This window comes from Aedes aegypti, chromosome 3 (assembly GCF_002204515.2).
Source record: "Aedes aegypti strain LVP_AGWG chromosome 3, AaegL5.0 Primary Assembly, whole genome shotgun sequence".
Lineage (NCBI taxonomy): Eukaryota > Metazoa > Arthropoda > Insecta > Diptera > Culicidae > Aedes > Aedes aegypti.
The window spans coordinates 322,754,003-322,776,584 of record NC_035109.1 but is presented as its reverse complement, the minus strand read 5'-3'; the positions used below and the strand labels follow the sequence as shown (position 1 = coordinate 322,776,584).

The following is a 22,582-nucleotide window of genomic DNA, read 5'->3' as shown; positions in this document are numbered from 1 at the left end:
CAGGAAATTACTAGAGGTAGTAGCTTCGGGGTTCTCAAGTAATCCTGGATCAATTCTGAACAATTTCTACTAAGTATCCTTTGAAATACCTTTGAAATAATTTCTGAAGCTATTCCTAGGGGAATCTGATACGAAATTCTTGAAGAGCCTGTTGGACCCTTTATAATATCTGAAAGTTTCTCTGCAGGGTGTGCAATTTTACAACAGGATTCAGTGCAAGCAGTGTTGGGAAAAAAGACTTGAGAGATCATTCATTTAAATGGAGACTTAAGAGGCCTCCCATTAAAATAGAGACTATTTAAACAAATTAGACAAAAGTAGACCAAATTGCTTGTCTTTATAAAAAAAAACTGTTAATTTAAGTAGTTTTTTTTTGGGTAATAGCAAAAGTTCTCATAAAAAACTGAAGATTCTTGAAAAATGTCTCATCACGAAAAAAAAAACTCCATCAAATATTTCACTGTAATATCTTCATCAATCCAGCAGAATAAAACAAAAAAAAAACATTCCGGAAATCGTCATCTCTAAATATGTTTATGAATGATGCCACAAATATCAGGGGGAGTTTGATGAATTAATTTTTCAGGAACTAACTGTGAGAGTTCTATAGGTCAAGAGTTGTCTCACTTTCAGAAATCGCTAGCATATTTGTGCTGTGTATAATGTGATGGGATTGGTTTAAGTTGAATACATTACTTCATCTAAAAATTCTTCAAGAATCTTCTTATAATTCATTATGCAAGTTCCAGAAACTTCTCATGAATTACTTCCAGGAATACTCATGGCAATTTATCTCAGAACATTTACCTGGTTGGCTGTAGATGTTTTAAGAAAAAATATCCATTGAAAAAAACAGATAAAAATAAACAAGTAGCTTCTTATAACAATTCTTACAATGAGTTTCCCAGGATTTTCAATATACATTTTCTCAATCGTTCTTCACACGAGCTAGAATGTTTATCAAACAGATGATACATAGTTTAATTTATTGTTCAAGCTTTCTGCTGATCTGCTTTTCTTTTTTTGTTGCTAAATCATGGGTAGGACAACCCTTTGACTGTCCTACCCAGGTGTTTTTGTGCGTAGTACATGTCCTACCTGTCCTAACCACTTCCCGCGCCACTGTATTGAATAAACATTTTAAACTTCTCCATCAGAAGAAGTAAAGTCACCATTGGGTAAGAAAATTTCATTCACTTGGATATCCTTAGATTTTGCAAGGATTTTGTTCAGCCGACTGACTACACTCAAACTGGAAACATTTGTTCATAGGTTTTTCCAGCCAGATCGTTCAGCAGAACGAAGAGCCTTCTTGTAAGCCTTGCGAGCTGACTTGAATGACTCTGATCTAGCTGAACGGCGTCTGTTCCAACTCCTTCTACATTGTTTTCTGAGTCTAGTCATATCGGAATTCCACCATGGGGTTCCTCTTGTAGTCTTCACATACCGCAGAGGACATGCTTCTTCAAAAGCTTCCATAATGTAGGATGTTGTGGTATCAACGGCATCATCCAAATCACTTGGATTTTCAATGGACGGAGAATATCCATGAAATTTAGTCGCAAACTGATCAGTGTAAAGTTCCCAGTTTGTTGACCAGGGATTCCTAAAACACAAAGTCTGCGCAGTTACATTTGGATGTTCAAAGAAGATGTAACGATGATCAGATAATGATTCCTCATCTGATACATGCCAATTCGTCAACTCGTGGCTGATTCTATTCGAGCAGAGGGTTATGTCTAACACTTCTTCTCTATCAGATGCCATGAAGGTTGGGCGATTACCTACGTTAAGTAATCCAAGATCTTTACTACTTAAGTATTCCATCAGACTGGAGCCTCTCAAATTGATATCTGAGCTGCCCCAGATGATGTGATGAGCATTGGCATCACTGCCCACAATCAGCGGAAGGATTTTTATTACACAGCGTACGACTACTCGTTTGAAGTCGTCATCCGTTGGGGATGGTTCATCATGTGGTAAAAATACCGAACAATAGACGTATTTCCTGTTGAGGTCACTAACAGAAACATCGATTGTGATAGCACATACATCTCTGGTAAGTAGATGAAAAAACCGAATTTTGTACTATACCATTTAATTCCACTAGAGGTTCTATTCTTTGACAGATACGCGTATTTCGACCTCAACTGTAAAGCCGTCTTCAGTGTCGTGTTTCGTGAAGACGGCCTTACAGTTGAGGTCAAAATACGCGTATCTGTCAAAGGATACAAACTCTAGTGGAATTAAAAGGTATAGTACAAAATTCGGCATGGAGCGCGAGTTTGCCATTTCAAGTTTGCTGAAAGTAGCAAAAACTGGGCCCACAAGGTAACCTAGATAGAAGTTCCCTTTACGAAAGTAGGGTTCTTCAACTAGCGCCACTTGGGCTGTACCATTTTGCATGAGTCTGCAAAGATGGAATATTGCTTTTATGTTGCAGATTCTTCTGAGCTAACCTAACCGTAGCCACTACCCAAACTAGGTAGGATTAAGCTTTTTTGCAATTTCAGCACGAGAAAGACCAGCAACGAAAAAAACAGATCGGTATCTATTGAAAGTCACCAAAGGCGAAAAAGCACATAATGAACTGTGTAAAACGCATAATTCAAAACCAGATAGGTGATAATTCAAATTAAATAGCAACATATTCATAATCCCACCCTTATTTAGCCTCAGGCTAGAGACCGAAGAAAAGCAGCCGATGATCTCGGAGAAACACAAGGTCACCTGCACCATTGAACAGTGGTCCAAAGCTGGCCCAAAAGTCATAAAAAATAGGTTTGCGAATTCCTTCTTGAATATTTTTTCTCGATTTCTTCAGTATTGAATAAAATTTCCCGAAATTCCAGATCGATCGGTAACTATCTCGATTTTTCACAGCATGTGACCTGGAAAGATGTCAGCTGAAATTGACCCTTTGAATTTTTCAAATTACGTGTAGGTTATCTATCTTCTTATATAAATAAAAATGGAATGGTGTTTGTATGTCACGAAATAACTCACGAACGGGGCAACGGATTTGGACGATTCTTTCTCCATTTTGTTCGTCAAGGGTTCCGACGTGTTTGTGTGTAAATAGTTCCAGGGTGTTCACCGGAAAAGTAGGAAAAACGAGAATGAACGGAACTGTCATTTTCTATGGGACGATTCATAGCGGTTTTTAACAGCCTACTTGATGGCAAGACGAAGTTTGCCGGGACCACTAGTTCTATATAAATTTCAGTTTCTGTACTAAATCATGACTAAATCTTTCTCAACCAGTCTCATTCGAAAGAATATACCTTAAGCTTTGTTTTGACGATGTTTCGAACCACATTTTGCATGTTTTTCATTTGAGAATGTCAAGAAGTGTATAACATAGAGCTCTTTAAAAAATAAGGCTTTTTTTAAAGGTAGTGCAAGATATCTAGGAAACGCTCTAAAATAATGATTTACCCCTCAATGTGTGGCAAATATTCCATAGTAGGGTTTTGTTCTTCTTCGTCGTAAGCGCTACTACTCGTCGTATCAAACTTTAAATGTTCCACTACGGCGGATATTCAAACTTACCTACAACATTGTTTCATTATCCAAGTGTAATTTTGTGAAAGCTGTTATGGTGTGTACACTTGTACACCAAAAATGCAATAAAACTACTGTATTTCGGTATATAACTTCAGTTCAATTATCCTCTTTGCACTTTTTCACCGAAATCGCATGGACGAACACGATTTGAGAGAAATGCTTAGCGATCGACTGAGCCACACCACTTTCCAACACAAGTTTCTTCCCGCCCCCGTGGGTGACTTACTTCGCCGGGCACTTATTTTCACTATGGAAAACCTTCGTACTTCTTCACTGAAGGATTTCATTCCAATCACACGCCGTAAAACTTCAATAAATCACCAAATTTTACGAAATTTCCTCAACCGCCACGTTTAATTGAGAATGTAAACAAAGTTTAATCCGTCGTACTGAGAAAAAAAAGCTTGTGCGCATCAATGTGTGCGCGACGCTCGATGTAAAAATACGGTTTCTTTGATTGTGTTGTTTTCGCTGTACTGTGAGCAAATGCCATAATTGTACGGTCAAAAGGAATTGTGTTCATATTTTTGGGCTGAATTTTGATAACGAACAATGAATTTTAAATGAAATTAGTATATTCCATCATGCTGAAGGAATGGAGGGAGATGCCAGTAGATCTATATATTCTAGTAAAACATTTTATTATAGCGTTGATATGTTGTGTTTTAACCATTCAATACACACAGTGAGCCGTAAGTTGTGAGACGAATCTGGAAACTGATTGCGACGGAGTTGGAAACGATACGACGGACTGAGAATACGGTAAGATGCATTTTCTTTGCATTATTTCCAAAAAGAGATCAAGATTCATCAAAATGTTATTGTACAATGCTAAAGCCGTTTTGAGAAAGAATTGTTTGGCATCGGTTTGTGTCAGCATCATTTACTGCAATACTGGTAAAATTGCAGTTCTCACTGATCAATGCCTGATACGATGGATACTAGCACATCACCCTACCGTTTTGATTCATATTACGGACACTTAAGGCCTCAGTGAAGTATAACCCAGCTTGGACCATACAAAATAAATCATTCTGTATGATTTTTTAGCGTTATCGAGCGTCGGAAGCCCTTAACTTTCGGATGGTGGGTAAAGAATACGCGTCCGCAACTTGAATAATTTTAAATAAATCAAAACATGTGGCCTTTTCATGATTCTTATTCCGGACGCTCCCTCACTTTTGCCTCATATTCCGGACGCTTTGATTCGAATTACGGACAGCTCATGATAATCATTAATGGAACAGTCAAATCATCAATTGAAATCGTTCAACCAATTAAGAGACGTCTAAGGTAGTTGGGCATTATAAATTTGCAATGATATTTATGGAAAAAAACTGATGAAACGAGCCTCGAAAATGAGAACTTTTGGACGGCGAAAATTGAAAAATTTCGTGTGAAATGTTTCCCATACAAACCGAGAGTGTCCGGAATTTGAAGCTGTCCGTAATATGAATCAAAACGGTATTCGATGTACTATGGCTTCACTTGCGCATTTTTGCGCCAAGATAAGAAAAAAATATTTAGTTACACTACGAATCAGTCTGTTAGTCCCAAGCAGTCATTCGGTTGTCATTCCTTGTGTAAGTGCAGCTGATCTGGCGATACTGGAGTAGCATCCACGGGCGGCCAATCAAGCTCAAGCTCAAGCTATTTTAAACTGATTCTGTCAAATGTACCGGATATATCGATTTTCTGACTATTTATATTAAATTACCTCTGAAAAACATGTTTAGTCAAATAATTAGCAATTTTGAACGTTTTGAGTGAGAATTGTACTTTTGGCCAGCATTTGTCTGGGATGCGACCACTGTGCATTACTCCAGGTAGGATATGAAAGGCACAATACTGCAGAGGCTCCGTTTGCGGTTAGGTTTAATTTAGACCCCCCTAACAATCATTCTTAGACACAGGACGCATCACACCATAAATAAGGGTCACCTGGAAGGTGGACTTTTACCACCGAAATAGGCAGTCCGTAGTGTTAATTCTTAGCCAATTGAAACCACTGCGACCGACACTACGCGGCTATCTAGGCTACTCGAGAAAAGGAGGTTAATATTCAGCCATTCCATGGAAAACCGATCTAGTGGGTCACCGAATTCCGTGAAATTTTGTTGATCCTAATCCGAAAAAACTTCTAACCTACTACTGTTATTAATGCAAGCTCTGTGATGTGGATTCAATATGGAGTTTAATAGACCATTTCCGTGAAATTTTTTTATTGGCTTATATGCTTTCTGTCAATTTACTGAACAAACTTCCCTAGGAAACCGATATGTTTTGGAGCCTTTAACTGTAAGAAAACAATGAAATACTTGCGGCACGTTAGTGCACCCCTCGGTCCCCTACAATTTGTTTCACCTCGAAAAAATGCAGACCCCTTTTTCCCTTATGGTTTTGCTACCACGTTGTGGTGAATTTACGATCAGCTGGCATGACCAGATGATTTTTGTTTATGTTTTCATTCATCATAATGGGCTCCGTTGCGGTTTCGCTCCCTCCTTCTTTCACGGCTCCTGAAGTCTCCGTAATCACTGCGGAAACCACCTTCACCGATTCGGCCGATTATGACCGCACCCGGCGAACACTACACGGTTATGTAACGCAAGGATTGTAGTCGAAAGATGCCTGATCTCTCTGCTTTGTACCGACGAGGATTGAAGGGATTGAATATGCCGGAAGATTCCCGCCTAGAGGCAGCAACAGCCGCTCAAAATTTCCTTTCTCGGATCAGCAGCCAACAGATAGATTAAGGCTATCTGTCGGCATGAATAGTAAAAAATAGCCTCTAATAGAACTAGCGGTACCGTAACTGCTGGGTGGATGAGAGATTTGTTGTTAGGGGGTGGTTTTGAATTTTGAATCTGTGGAGGAAAATATATTTTCCTACAGGAAGACTTGAATCGGGTTGGAGTTGGAACTGTGATTCAGAACGGGTTGCGCCAGTTCCAACCTGGTTTAAAAACGTTTGTATGCGTAGTTTCGGTGGCGCTCCTGTTTGGGGCGCCCTGACCGGCATCACGGTCCAATGAGAATATATACTAAGGTGTGGAAGAAGAAGCAATGGCTATGTATTAGTAAAGAGAAAAAACGTAAACAAAAATAACTACGTCACTAATTTACACGGATGCTTATGGGAGCTCGCCCGCTTGTAGTTGTGAAACATTTTGCACCGTACACGGATGTCACGCACACTAAATGTCGTCTTCCTCACACTGAACGAAAGCTCCTGTCTCAAACTGAATGATATGTAATTCAGATGGCTGAAAATCTCTGTATTCTTCATTTTGAATGAATATGTTAACATATGATGCATCAACCTACTACTGAACGGAAATCATCCAATTTAGTAATGAATATAAGTATATATCGGTATGACAATGAGTAGATAATTGAATAACTATAACACAAATGAATAATTTGCAACTAATGACAGATTTTATTTCCTACCATGCCCCGAATTGAAAATCATTCAATTATTGTATAAAACGTCATGTGGCGTATGAATGGTCCTTAATATCGAATCATTCTTGCATACATTGTAAATATGGCGGTTGCGGCGTGGTCAATTTGCGAATTGTAGAACGAGTTTGTGTAGATCTTCAAGGTAATTACGTGTAATAATGGAATATATTCAGGTTTTTAGCATCTATTGTATTCGTAGCATCTACGATTTATTTCGAGTGCCACCAAGAACCCCAGCAACAACAGAACCAAGGATTTTGTATTCAATCAGCGGGATGGAGTCACGGCATGTAGCTTACGAACAGGCATCTGATCCTGCAGTCTCAATATTTTATAATGTTTGAATATTACTTATATTGTGCAGCTAAATAAAAAGCAGCAGTTATTCATTATTCTTTTCTATTTTGAATTATTCGAAATTATGAACTATGGGTACGATCGGGATTGTTTACGTTTGCGTATGATAATCACTCAGTTTTCGATATCTTTAACAAAGAAGGGAATCAGTTCAAGACTGGATGATTTTCATTCGGTGTGATTTGTAAACAAGATGATTTTGACACAGATGAAAATCATCTTGAATGTGTCGGAAAATAGGTATGGGGCTCAGATGAAGCAAAAATCATTCAATACGGAGCGGGAGATTTCGTTCAGTGCACCTCGGTATATATTCTCATTGATCACGGTCAGTTTGAGCGCGCACCTGATTTGACGTTTGCAAATGTAAACAAGCATCCCAATGCAGGGGTGGAATCGAAAAACTGTTGCAAAATCACCACGCTGATACCCATAGGGTTGAACAAACTGTGCCGCATCTCGAATTATTTTAAAAAATGTGGTGAGTATCCATGTTTTCAAAAATTTGTAAGAAAATCGGGAGTGGATATAAACAAAATCTGAAAGCGTTAATATTCATTAAAAATGATTGTCTTTCGAAGAAAAATACAAAAACTGGGGGTTGAATCTGACGGAAATGGTCTATTATTCTATTAATAAGGGGTTTGGTGAGGAAGCTTCCTCCTGCTGCTCTTCTTTCTATTTACACGCCAATGCCAATAAGCATACTTCTATGTAAACTTCTCGTGAAATCGTTCAGTTATGCTTTCCGCAGATTTTACCCACTGTTTAGTCCACAGTTTGAGTTTTATTAATCCATATGAAGGACTAAGCGATCAGGTCCCCTCACTGGGTTATATTTGCATCTTTTTCGATGGCGCTTGTGATCGACGATTAGATAACCTGCGACAACCTATTCATGAATTGCCGCCCTCTTTCGATCGAATGTTGTTTTTCGATCGTGAACTGCTCGATCATTCTCGTCGAATTGCAATCCGCTGTGTTCAAATCAATGAACGGAGAAAACTCATCCGCACGTGTCGCTTCATCGTGACTGTTACAAACGGAACTTTCAATCCAGTTGACACCAAATAACATTGATTAGTGCCTAACAAGCTATGCAGTTGGGGACCTGTGATGATCCGATAATGAGCTGTTAAACTTCTCTTCCAACAAAGTTAGGGCATGTTGTGCCGCGTAGTTCATGCCGGTACGAAATAAACATACTTTACCTGTAATTTTCCGTCAGCTGTAATTGATGGCATGCATGCTGATATTACTAGTGATACGGATGTGAAATATGGCTGGGCTTCGTCACGTGCTAGAAAATTAGAGAGCCTGATTGAATCTTCTGACAATATCATAGAATTAGTTAGTTTGGTAAACACTAACTTGCTTAATAAGGTTTGCCCTTGTATAAGAACTTTTCTAATCGTTTGATTTGAGCATCAGAGAATTCACTGAAAACTTCCTACACACTTTGTAATGATGTAGGTGCCCGTCCATCAGAAACAGAGTAGCACCCAAAAAAAAATCGCAGTATCCTGTGAAATAAATCACCGAAGTTGAACTGTAAACAGTAAAAATACAGATTTCCCTGTAAAATCTACTATTTTACCGGAAAAAATCCGTGAAATAAACCATTTTACTGTAACCCTGTGAAATATTAACGAACAGTTCGGTAAAAGCATTATTTTCACCGAACTTCTGTGAAATCGTGTGACCGCCGCTCTGGCAGGCATGAGCTTCCTTTTGTTTCAGTTTTTGCACACCACTTACAAGCAGTGTAAGCTGGCTTAGTGGTAGCAGGCCTGCTTCCTGATCGGCAGGTCGGGAGTTTGATTCCCGTTCGAACCATTTTCTTGTTTTTCTTTATGATTTTGTTCAATGATTTTACAGATTGTTCGGTGATTTTTCACCTGAACCTTCAGCTGTTGAGATTACGGTGAAATTTCACCGTAATCCGTAAATTTTTTTAAGTGTGCATACTGTCCAAAACCGCAAATTTGTCTCATTCGCATTTAATCATTTCGTCTTAATACTGTGGAACACTAACAAATCATATCATCAACATCATTTTAGAAAATATGACAATATTAAATGGATGACATGATTCGAAATAATATCATTAGGAGTATAAAATACAATTTTGCTATTGATTATTTATTGATTATCTTTAAACCATGTGATCATTTTTTCGGATTAGTAAAAACCTCCACCTCCCCCGTGGTCTCTTGTCCATACAAAAAAATATATAGGTTTATATAGGTCTTTGGCCAGACCCTTCTCCTCCTCTCATATAAGACCACGTGGTTTATAGACAGCCCTAACAACTCGTTGGACGTGTGACTTATGGCGCGCTTCGCCGGTTTAGTTTCGCCGTTTGATCAACGCACCCTCAGTTGACATAGACAAAACGTTTTCCCTTTTTATTTGATTGCCTAGCGCTGCGTTTTTAAATATTCAAATTTCGGCCCCTCGAAACCAGTTGACGAAAATGTGGTTCATCCGAAATAAAGATCCACTTCCAATTGATGGTGGGTCGCAGTTCAAGCTGGGTCGTGACACCTTGTGCATCGCGTTGCGGTGGTTTCTATTTCGAATAAATATTGTGTTTGATTAGAAAGCGAGTGAAGATGGCTAAAATTGTAGTGCCTCTGCTGCTATTGATGGTATTTGTGCCAATTGTTTATTCGTACCCTCAAAATGTAGATTTCGGACGAAAAGACGTTACCTCAGGTGAGAGGTGCAATAAACAAAAATGTCACCGAAAGTAACCGAATCCTTATGTTTTAGAACCCGTGAGCAACAATGTGGTACGAAAGGATTTTTTCATACTGGAGATTCCAGAGGAAGCAATCGAAGATGAGATCGAGGAACAAATGATCGTGATGATGGAGAGACGGGCCAAGCAGCAGCTAGCGTTGGATGGATTCATTTTGAAGCTGTACGAAGAGTTCAAGAAGCGGGAACAAGAAGGCACCTTAAATGCCGATCGACAAAATTTATTAAAAGGAAAATAAAGTGAATGTTTTATTATTTTTAATCACTATTTTATTCTGTTGGAAGTGTCATATACAAATTTATTAGGTTCCATTTTTACATTTTCTTGAAAATTGAAACTGCAAGTACTCCAGCCATAGCCAAGAAGGCCACTCTATCTAGAAGTTTCACAAAATCACGTTTTTCAAGGTTTTTCCTGTGCAGACTGTCATAGTTCTGAAAGTAAGAGAAATATTTATTAATTTTATCAACTCTTCCATAAGCTATGCCGAGAACTTACCGATCCACCATCAAGTCGGAAAATGATTCGCAAATACGGATAACTGACGAGGCGGATCAACCATGAATCCGGTGCCATCTTTCCACCGTAGGTTTGCAAGCACTTGTCAACGATGAACAAGAGTATGCAGATGAACGAGAAGTAGAGACTGTAGTGGAAGAAGGCGACTGAAAATAAACACAAGTTAGGAAACAGTTAGTATGCACTTTTCAGGCAAATATCGCACAACTGTATAGTAATCCTTTCTAATCGAGAGCCATGACCAGCAATGTTTTATGTCAACTAATAGAAAAGGCTCCTTACATAACTTTCTTACGGATTTATGAAAATTGATGAGAGCTTATGAAAACTGATGCTTTGGAAAGTATACGAACAGTTCTCGCTCGTAAGTTCATTACACATAGTCTTGTTTCATAGATAATTGGGCATGGTGAGTATTAACCTCCTTAAGCTGTAACCAATTTCCGGAAAATATGTCGAACTCTTTCCTTCGTGAACAACATTCGGTACCGACGCCCGCAACGTAAAATCTGGAACGACTCAAGCTACCCGAAGTCGCAACTGATTACGCACAAAGTCTTGAAGCAGCGTTGCCGAATGACGGAGAACTCACCAAAATATGAAATCCCACTTAAAGCCAGCTAAAGTAGTGTTAAAGCAGCCATTAATAACGCAGCGGGATGTGTCATTGGGTTCGTGGAAGTAATCCGACAGAAAGGTTTGTTCGACGAGGAGTGTCGGTTTTAGAAGTAGAAACATGAACATAAGAATGCCAATGTCGCTACTGTTCGTGTTACCAACATCAATGCTGCAGCTAGGTACCCGTTAAAATGTGGAACGATACAAACAGAAGAGAAAGCAGCAAACCCATCTATTCCGGGATAAACAGGGTCTTAAAATTTTGAATGGTATATACCATATCTTAAAATATAAGATATCTTGTTTTTCTTTATTAAAACGAAAAAGCATGTTCTAGCAACTACTGAAATGATGCTATATCATCTTTAAACTTTAATTTAAAAAATGGGGTAAATATGAACTTTGACATTTTTGATCATGTTTGACGTGCACTTAGTCGACAAAAACGCCACAGGGCTTTTAGTTTAACACAGGGGTTCTTCCCCCCAAATATCGTAAAAAAAAAGTTTTTTCAGACTTAAACCAACGAAAAACATTTAAAAATTAAGAAAACATTTGTTTCTAGCCCCAACTTAAGCGCTCGGTACTAAAATTGGGACAGGGCTTTAGGATTCTATTGTGCCGCCTGGAGAATTTGAGTATGAAATTTCCGGCCTATTGGTGGGAAAATATTGGAAATCTTATGGAGTTATTGACTTCGCAGCACTAAACCGTATTCGCACCTGCTCACGCGATGCGAAGTTTTCTGGATGCGAAGCTAATGTCAAAGTCGAAACAATAGGACGGCGGCTGTGACGACTCCGGGCGGCTTTGACAGATGTAAATAAGCGGCTAAACTGATCTCTTACACACTAAGTCATTATTGACGAACTTCAATGAAATGTTATACAGCTGGTGAAATTAATATTTCTGACGTCGAAATTTCACTGAAAACTGTTTTATTTTTATCAATTATGATGTGTGTTACTATAATTTGGCAAGTAATATTGATAATCTTTGTGAAGTCTCATTTATTTTGATGCATGTGGTGTAAGAAATCAAGAGAGTTTTTATACTTTGTTCTGAGCAATTTTCTCTAACTGTGTAAATAAGTTCGCAGCTCTAAACAGAACTGCGATCGCATTCTGGATTTTACCAAAAAATACAATATTAGAGTTCAAAATCTAACGGTCGCAACATTTTAGATTTTCAATTGACACCCAGTATAATATAAACTGCTCTTACATACGTCATACTTAGTTTTATGATAAAACTTGACTCAAGCTATTCGGAAAAATATTTATTTTGTATTCATAGTTATTCTTCCTTCTTTTAAAATTGGCTGTATTTTCTAATTGTATTTTAAAAAGGTGATTTATTTATTAGTAAAATATTCTTTATATTAACAAATCAAATCGATGGAATTTGTTTTTTGTTTTTTTGCTTTCGTAGCACATTCTCCCTTCTTTTGAACATTGCCCTGTTCTTCCTAGGTTTATTCTGCCGTGCATCGCAAGTCAGTCCCATCTGTAAAAAGTAGGCATTGAGAAAATGGGCTGTGAAGTTTCCAAAATCGTTTTCCATACGAATATTCGAAAAATTCCAGAGGATTTGATAATGTTCAAATCTTAATGAAATTTTCACAATTTGCTTTTCGCTACGATATCTTTACGAGAAAAATATAAAGATGAACAAAACACGGTTCATTTTTCTGTTATACGGTGCGGGAATCTGTAGTGGGACTGATATGCGGTTACTTTTCGTTATGGGACAATTCGACTTGGTGTTTTTTTTCTATTTTTTTCCGAACAAATCTTATCATCTCATTAGTGCAGCTGAAAGAGCATTGGAAGATATGTTGAAAACTGAACTCAACTAAATTTTGACGAAAATTCAGATGGGACTGCCTTGTGATTCACGGCAGTATTGTCTTCGTAATTATGAAGAATAATAAAATATTAATCCACTAGGAAATTTCCCTTGTCTTTGATAATTTCCTTTCACAGCAAACTACTGCTGTGAAAATTTGATCAGTATCCATCAACTTTCTTCTCAAGAGACAAAAGGTACGGTGGTGATAGTTAGCTTCGAGGTCTCGTCCAAATACGGAGTTCCGGAAAGTAGCAGTCGTGTCACGTCTTTTCAGATTGAACACAAATCTGACTGCTGATTTAAACGCTCGGTTTAATTGTTGCTTTTGACCAACAGAGAGGCCAGGGTAGTAGACTGTATCGCAGTACAAGAAGAGAGGTCCAATTACTGGTACAACCAGCTTTCTACGGGTTTCGGTAGACAAAATATTCGAAAAACGTCTAAACGTGCGAAATGTGTTATAGACGTTCCCAGTAACATCATTGACTTGTTCAGTCCAACGGAGGTTGCAGTCCAATTTCAGGCCGAGATTTTTCACGCTACTGGAAAGCTGGATGAATTGCGAACAGAAGAAGATGCTGTTATTCGGGACGATGGTGCCGTTTCGTGAAAATATGAAAGCCAGCGTTTTTCTCGGATTGGGAAACATTCCATTGGAGATCCTGCTAATTTTGTCCACTAGTACGTCTACTTCATCAATCCGTCCAGAGGCATATAGCTGCAGGTCGTCGGTGTATAGGTGATATTCACATTTAATTACATCGGCTATGCTATTGATATACATAAACTGGACAGCATCGCACTTAGGCACAAACCTTGAGGCGTTCCGTCTATCACTGGTAGCTCTGTTGAATAGTCGTCTCCTACACGGCTTCTTCCACTTCTAGGTTCGCTTAAATATCATTTTTTCATTAACAACCTTAGACAGCGCGGTTCTGGTACTGTAACCTCTTCTGTATCCAGATTGGTTGGCAGCGACAAGTGGAGGTTCTGCTTCTTTCAGGTATTCAGAAATTTCCAGAAGCAGGATTTTTTCAAGCATCTTCGAAATTAACGGTAACACGGAAATGGGATCCTAATATTTTAAATAAAATCTTGTTTTTATTTAACAACCCGAAAGAGCATGTTACTTCAACTACTTTAGCATTTTTTCCGGCTCAAATAACGGCTATATCATATTTGAACTTGAGTTTAAAAATTGGGTCCATAAATGAACCTTGACACTTGAGATCATGTTTGACGTTTGCTTAGTCGACAAAAACACCACAGGGGTTTCAGTTTCAACACTGGGGTTGTTCTTATCTGACATTTCGGAAGGGACACGGAAATCAAAATATACCCAAAATTTGAGTTTAAGCCAAGGGGTGTGACAAAATTAAAAAAAATGTTTTTTCGACTTAAACCAACGGAAAACATTAGAAAATTGAGTAAACATGTGTTTTTGGCCTAAACTTAAGCGTTTGGAACTAAAATCGGGACAGGGCTTTAGGACCCTATTGGACGAAAATCTTATGGAGTATGTTTTCTAGGGAATAGGGGTAACTACTGCCGTTTTCCAGATGGAGGGAAAAAATTGGTTTCGATGATAGCGTTGACTAATATTGGTGCTCAGCAGCTTAAAGTGATTATAGAACAAAGCCACATCTCAAATTTTCAACCCGCCTTGCAACTGCACTCGTCTGAATTTTTAATATGGTGTTAGCGACCTCGTGCACGTTCGTGGGTCGGAAAGCGAGAGCATCTTAACTAGAATTCTCCACTGATTTATTTGAGAGAGGATCGATTCAGACGCCATTCGAGGGTTGCGCTGCATTTTGATTTGCGAGAGATGACCATCGGAGAAGAATCGATTTAGGGCTTCAGCATCTACAAGATCCTCGGGTGAAATATTTTTCGCATTGTTATGGATCCCTTCATGGCGCAAGTTACACCATAACTTTTTAGCTGGTAGAGAGCAATCGGAATTACGCTCAGCGTAACGCTTTTCGGCCTTGAAGATTAATGTTTTTATTTTATCTCTTTTCTGCACGTAGTCACGCTCAAGGTGTGTGCATTGTACTCTGTAGCCAGAGTAAGGTGTTATCACTTGGCGAAAGTGGATGGGAAACCATCTTTAACTTGCTGGCCGTTTTGTTTACAAACATTACTGCCTGGCTCGGATGATGCTGAAACTGAAAATAACTATGCTGCCATCAGTGTGGACGAAATTGTCAAAAAAAAAGTAGGGAACACAAGGAGCAGGGGCGACCAGAGTAGAATAATTCTTGACAACACTGTTTTTCCAACCAATCATGAGTCAATCTCGCGACTACATGTCTCAGATGTTTGTAAGCAAAACGGCCAGCCCTTCCTCACCAACCCTGTCTGGTTTTCTCCACAAAGTGAGCATAATGGAACACCTTAGAGAACTGAACCCACCTTGATCACGCCATTGGACGTCTCCTTGGTCTCCTTTGACTCGATTTGGATTCCTACTGTAGAGAGCAAAAGCCATGTCCTTCAGTGAAATCTGCCGCTCGATTTCAGCAGTAATCCAAGGCGTTCGTCGCGTCGGTTGCGGACTGTGATTGTGGTTTCGGGGGCATGATTTTGCATCAGGGATTGTAGTGTAGACGTCAGTAGTTCTATCTTCGTGTTCACATCCGCTGCGTTATAAATTTGACGCAGATTGTTGGTTTGGAAATCAATCTGGAGGGCCTGCCCAAGGAACACACATGTTATAATTTATGCAGATTAACTCTTATAAGACAATATTTAGTCATATATCAGTTGATATTCCTTAATTATAACATGTGTGTTACTCGGGTGAGGATCAATTCTCCTAAAGTAACGTACCGGGTACCCCCGTTGGTTTGACCTCATTTAATCTGAACACTTTTTAATCTGTACCCCGCTAATTTGCACTTCGTTCAGATGAAAAATGGTTCAAACGTCATTTAGCTCATGGAACGGAGTGAAGTGAGATGGAACACTGTGGAACGGAACGCAGAATCAAAACAAATGTTCTGGATCATGTTCTGATTTCAGTATCGGCACTGCTTTTACACCTTTGCGGACATACAGCCCAACTCCTCCATTCGTTTTGCTTCCATGGCCTCCGTTGCATGGGAGGCAGTGTTTAATAAAATTATATTCGGGAACTCGAATTGGACTGACTGGTGCCGATGATTTCAGCTTATTGTTTCTTTTTGTTTCAAATCTAATAATATTTGATGATAAGTTTACCGCATGTGCTCCTACAATGCTAAAATAAATACAAAATACCTAATTAAGAGCAAAATATTGGAAAATGTGTAAATTTTCTCCAAAAATGGTTCTGAAAATAAACCTGATTCTTAAAAAGCTAGCATTCATTATTGCATTGAATGAATGAAACGTGCAAGAAACTATCAAATTATTATGATACATATATGAATTTGTTCACAAGATTTCCCTAAAAAGGATTCTGGTAGCACTGGCTTTTGCATCGTCAAAGTTATCGACTGAAAAACAACGGGGCAGTCTTAGTTGAGCTGTCACGTCCTGTCCTAGGGTGCACATTGCTCGCAAAAGTATCAGTACTCATGGATTTCCGGCATGCATGTTTGGTGTATGCCTGGGAGGCAGAAACCGATACGAAATTTATGTACGTCAAGGTGCTGTCACGAACTGTCACTGTGAGCCCAGATATTAAACAATGGACAAACATGATAAAAACGCGTAATTGATCGAAACACATTTTTGCATTTTTTCAAATGTGACAAAAATCGATTAAAAAGCTATTCATGTTAATTCAGAAATAATGTCACGATAGCACCTTTTATTCTGATTGAATAGAAAGTATTCAAATACGCATCATTTTACTTTTTCAAATAAAAACGAAAATTAAATGCATACAAAACATTGGCCCTATTTCCATGTTTGTCCAGAACGTTCGAAGGTACACAACAAAAGAAAACTAGCGATTTTAATCAAGTCTGCCTTGATTGTCGTTGGCAAGCTGGATTTTTCTTGCAGTTTGAAATAACTTTGTGTCATATTTCGTGTGTAGTATCGGTGCCTCCCTCCCAGGTGTATGCCAACACAAATATTGTCGCGCGCCCACCAAATCGGAACGCGCGTGTGTGACACGCGACGTGTGACTCGTTCCCGACATAACTGTCATAATGACATGTGGGGCGCTGCATTCTTACGATGTTTATGAACACAGCGTACTATTCAAATATTAGTCGCGACGCTTGGAGATCGAGTAAAAAAGTATTTAAAAAAAATGTTTGCCCTTATTTCTGTCGGATTCATAATAGTGTGATACCCCTTTGAACACCCGTCGCTGTCGATCCATTCGACAGGCAGTTTTTCCTGGCTTGCTGGACTTCTTTCCCCCTTTCAAAGGTGGAACGATTGCAGGCTTTGCAAATATCTAGATCGAACATGTTTTAGTGGTAGGTACTATCACGACTGAACGACGATTCCAAATTTACTAACAAACTATAGTTGCATAGTGATGATTACGAGACTTTCTGAGCAAGGTAGTTGAGGTTGAGGCAAGCAAAACGCCCCAGGCACTTCAGATGGTAACGACTGCCAGGAGCCCCGGCGAAGGCTGAATTCCTGATTCTATCTACACGAACTTCAATGTTTTGTTATTGTCGTAACGTAGCGACAATAGTTGAGGACCACGAATTGAGGCTTTGTGTAGCACGCAGTAGGCAGCGTGGGCAGCGTTTGAAAATCAATACGTAGGGGAAATTGTGTTCTGAAAATGCATATCACTATCTGAGACGAGACTCGCAAAGACGGTCTTCTTTTTCTGTGTTTGCTGAGTTTTTTTCTTATTCCACTTTGTGTTTATACCAATTATGCGCAAGCCGGTCAAACCCTCACATGAACCTCGCCGCAAAAAATGATTGAGTTTGCATCACATCGAATCATAAATAGCCGTTTGAATGAAATTTCATGCCAGCAAACGTAGTAGTCATTAGCAATAATTAATCTTCTGCTTAGATTTATCAGCAACTTTGGAAAAAACTGCTCCGCCGACCGAGGTTTTTAATAACAGTTTACTTTGAACACAATACTTTTCACTTTTTCAGCCATAAAAACGGTTGGCTGCATTTGACATTTCGTGAGAGGGTAATCTGGGCTGCATATGACGTTGATATTTTTCCTCTTCGCGAGTCTCTCTCAGATCACTATGTATTGGTCCACGACCACCTATTAAACTCTTTAGTCACTAAAACAGCACTAGGTCCATGTTTTTCGCTACCCGATCAACCAGTCAGTGTTTGTCGGTAGCGATCGATATCGCTTCGTTTTGAACCGTTGGCGATCGCCATCGTTGGACAAAGATCTATAAAGAAATTGTTACACTGGGTGATCGGTTAGTTAAAATTAAATTTTCACAGGAGCGTCGTGAAAGGTGACTGCCTCCGTCCAGTGCTGCCAACTTTTTCAGTCATTTACTAATAATATATTTACACACTTAAATCTATTTAGCCAATAATGAGTAAAAATATAGTATTTACCTTAATTGAGTTTTACACAAACTTGTGTTCGTATATCATGTTACAATTTTAATATGCTAATATATATTTTAATAATATATATATTAATATTATTATAAGCAGTTGATCAAATGAAAATCAATATTGCAGACATTAAGATTAAAGTATTTTCAGTTTGTTGACAAATATTTGTGATTTTTCGTCCTCAAAACGAAACCACCGTCTGCTTTAATCTATAAATACTGAGCCATCTAAATGATTTTTAAAATATCGGATTTTGCATCAGCTGTTACAAAAACATCTCAATTTGCATAACTTGTAAGCTCGATAAACTTCTCATCGTTTCAGTGTCTTTATAAGATAAGCGAGAAATTTTCGTTTTTATAAAACTATTCGGTGGTCATCAAAATAAAAAGCCACAACTTAGGGGAACATTACTGTTAATACAAGTTACTGCTCCAGTGTTTGTGGATTGCAATGGTGAATTTCAAAAATATATTTAATAATTCTTATATATTTGGGGGGGTTTGACCCCCAAAATCCCCTCTTGGTTGCGCCACTGGTGTAGATCAATGTGCCACTAATTACTTTTGACTAATTTTTGACCCCTTTTTTCTCTTTGTCCTAGATATAATTCGATTAACTTTCTTAGCAACGCCACTCCCAACGTTATTACCTGTAACCCTGAATCGAAACGGTTGGTACGGTTGTCCCCGTTTTTTGTTTCTTAAAATTGAAAAAAATTTGCCAATCAGTTTATTCATGCGTGAATAACCTAATCGTCATGATTTTTTCAATTGTCTTCAACCCCAAAGTCCATGGCCCCCAAATGGCCTGGCCATTTTAATATTTGTATCATATCGCTGATATTCTGCAAATATTAATACTGACAAGAAAATATCTGAATAAATTTAGGTATTTCCAGGATGCTACTCAATATTGGCTGTGCAAGCTCTTAGATTAGATTAGATTAGATTAGATATAATTCGATTATAAAAAAGGCACAATACAACGATCCATTAAAAGTTTCAAAGTATTCAAATTATCTGTACAATATGTTTCCAAAGTCGAACCAAACTCCACAAAATAAAGAGCGGTAATCAAAGATTGTTGTGTCATACGAAGTTTGAATGGAATATTAGCTCCCTTGGTGGGTAAAATATGGATGTTCAGGTGAGTTCATCGCACTAATACACAAGGATTTGATTTTGCTAAGCACTTTGTGGGATTGCAATGCTTAAGCTGTGCGGATATCAAAAACAAATTGTACTCACAAATTTTGGGATTCATCGTTGCTGGCACAAATACGGACATCTGCAGGAAAGTAGCGATCAACATCAGTGTTCCAATAGTGTTGACAAAAATCCGAAGCATCCCATCAAGCCAAAAGGCAACCAGAATCATCACGCTGGACACTGAAAAGATTCAATGCAAAAAATGTACTTTCAATTCGTAATCGTGTGATAACTGCAGCAATATCTTACCAAAGTAAGGTGCATAGAGGATGGTGTCGTAGAACTCGTTGGTCCGTCGGAGATGTAACCTCAGTATTGCTTCCTTCCTGGGGCTTCCATCCTTCAGGAGAAATAGCTCATGCGTGTTTTCGAACTCATGCTTGGTTATCTTTTCCACATTCCAGTCTGACTGTATGATGTTTGGATGGAAGCTCTACAACCAAAATCGAATAATATTTCACCTATGAATTGAATGTTTCAATTAACTTACCACTGCGTCGGACATAATCTTCAGCGGTGTTGAAGCATGCTCCGTACCCAACGCCAAATCGCACTCATTAGCTTCGTTTGGCCAATCGGGCGATTCACGAAGAACGCAATAAGTTTCCGTAGAAATTTCCTTAGACAGCCATTCGAAGTGTCCATCGTGGGTAAACGACACATGATCCAGTCCGTACAGCTCGTTCAGTTTGGATTCACCATCACTGTTGGAAAACTTGTGTTCTTAAGCACTCAATTGACTCAAGTTGTGAACTTACTCTCTAACAAATAAACTCGGAGTCCAGGTAATGTAATGAAACCCGACCAGTCTAGAGATGTTGCCATGATCTTCCGGAATCCATGTTGTTCGGTTGTCGAACCAAGCTGCCCGCAGGAAAAATCGCGTTTCCAAAGTATTCTTCCAGGAATCGTACGCCACTCGTGTGAATACTAGCTGTTTGATTTCGATTGGTGTCTGAACCTCGGGTGCGTTAAAACTCGTGTTCAACTGCAGTTCGTAGAGCAACTTTTCCCTCGGTGTCATATCCTTGGATGGGTCGAATTCTTCCAATTCGGTAGCTAATAATTGCAGCAGTAAATTAAACCTTGCCCATCTCAGATCATAAACTAAAACCACTCACTTGTTTCATCGTCCGAAGGACAATCGTAGAACCACTTGGCCATAGACGATCCCCAAGAACTGAAACTCAGATACTTAACCTCGATGACACCTTTGTCGGTTGCAGACATCAACGGTAGATCTTGTCCTTCTATGCCGACCTCGATCAAGCCTTGCTTAGTGATCCGAATTCGTAACGGCAGTGGATCGATCGCCGATAGCACTCCCTTCGTGCTTTTCGTCTTGAGCGGGTTTTTCTTGCGTTGTTTTCTTATCTCGCTGAATGTGTTCGCCCCGGCGCCGATAACTGCGTGGGAGAAACCAGAGACGAGATGTTAAGAAGCAACATATGACTGTTTTAAGAGACATGTACATGGGCGTAGCCAGAGGGCGTCAGGGGGAGACCATTGCTCCAAAATAAATTGATAGGGTACGAAGGTAAATGTATTGTTTGAATTTCTCGAACATTTTACTTGTAGGGTAGAAGTACCAATTATGGCAATGGTGGGAACAAACGTTTGAAGTACGTCGTTACGTTTCTAGGCAAAGTTTTTAATAAAGTGTACAAATTTTCGTATTGTGTGAAATTGATGAATAAAACCTTTGAGGTCGCTCGCCCCGCCCCTAATCGAAATCCTAGCTACACCCATGGCCATGTAAGCTAATTTCCATACGAACCTATTTCGTAAACCTGCGCATCTGCAATATTTGAATCGGAATCCGAGAGGAGCACGTGGGCATCTTTGGCGGTCACCACAAAAAGTCGCAAATTGACGATGGTTTCGTTGTCCGGGCTGTGGTTATCCAGGTCCGCCAGCTTGAAAAAGGCGTGGTAGTTGTAGCCACTTACTGCGTTGTACTGTTTGCACTTGTCCAAATCTAAATTTTACGTTGAATTATCATTCGATAGATGGGATATAAAAAATCATAAGTACCTGCATAGGTGACGTTGTATTTGCTTTCCGCTGATCCATATTGGATCGAACCAGCCGCCAAAATTAGCCACGCAAGAAGCCACATTATGAATAAGATCTATTGACAAAACGACAGTTTCCGGAGTACAGCTTGTATCCGTTCTAGATGAATTGAAGTGTGATGCGAGACTGACTTTCTTCGGGTTATATCGGGTTCTTTGCATGAAGGGGAAGCTATCGACGTTAAGTTCTGAGAGAAATTTGATAAGAATTTCTCTTCGCATATGTTTATGCTTTCACGATGTGTTGTGCGATGTGTTCATTAAATGAAAACAAACAAAATGATAACACTAGTCGACAGTTTTTTTGCCCATTTTGAACAATTAGCCGCATCTACTCACGCAAGCAACTTTTCGTAATGGAAATATTCTCGACTTACAGGGCACAGAGTATCTTCGTGCTTGCCACATGATTTACGAATGCAAAAATGGTCAATCGGCAAAGAAAGCTCTCAGTTCATAACTGTAGAAGTGCTCATAAGAACACACAGCTGAGAAACCGGCTCTGTCCCAGTAGGGACGTAATGCCAGGAAGAAGAATCGTCATCCTGCGGATATTGGAGAGTAAGTTGAATGGTCATGGTTGCTAAAAGCCCAGGCATCAATACGCTTGCAACGAAACTCAACTCCAATCTAGATGATGCACTG

General features: G+C 39.1%; 2 protein-coding genes and 1 long non-coding RNA gene across 3 annotated transcripts; 2 read left to right on the top strand and 1 right to left on the bottom strand.

The window, feature by feature from the left end:
- Nucleotides 1-6,745: 6,745 nt before the first annotated feature.
- On the top strand, nucleotides 6,746-7,427 carry LOC110678422. Its single transcript, XR_002501593.1, has 2 exons — nucleotides 6,746-7,177; nucleotides 7,235-7,427. It is a non-coding gene; the product is annotated as an uncharacterized LOC110678422 (long non-coding RNA).
- Nucleotides 7,428-9,928: 2,501 nt separating this feature from the next.
- On the top strand, nucleotides 9,929-10,448 carry LOC110678914. Its single transcript, XM_021852542.1, has 2 exons — nucleotides 9,929-10,110; nucleotides 10,168-10,448. Exons 1-2 carry the CDS (start codon nucleotides 10,008-10,010, stop codon nucleotides 10,392-10,394), a joined length of 330 nt encoding a protein of 109 aa, XP_021708234.1. The 5' UTR covers nucleotides 9,929-10,007; the 3' UTR covers nucleotides 10,395-10,448.
- On the bottom strand, nucleotides 10,403-22,085 carry LOC5565743. The gene is made up of 9 exons (XM_001650033.2): nucleotides 21,897-22,085; nucleotides 21,640-21,840; nucleotides 20,984-21,268; nucleotides 20,621-20,921; nucleotides 20,353-20,566; nucleotides 20,112-20,295; nucleotides 19,902-20,042; nucleotides 10,655-10,821; nucleotides 10,403-10,590 (listed from the first exon to the last, which is right to left on the bottom strand). Exons 1-9 carry the CDS (start codon nucleotides 21,979-21,981, stop codon nucleotides 10,471-10,473), a joined length of 1,698 nt encoding a protein of 565 aa, XP_001650083.2. The 5' UTR covers nucleotides 21,982-22,085; the 3' UTR covers nucleotides 10,403-10,470.
- Nucleotides 22,086-22,582: the final 497 nt, after the last annotated feature.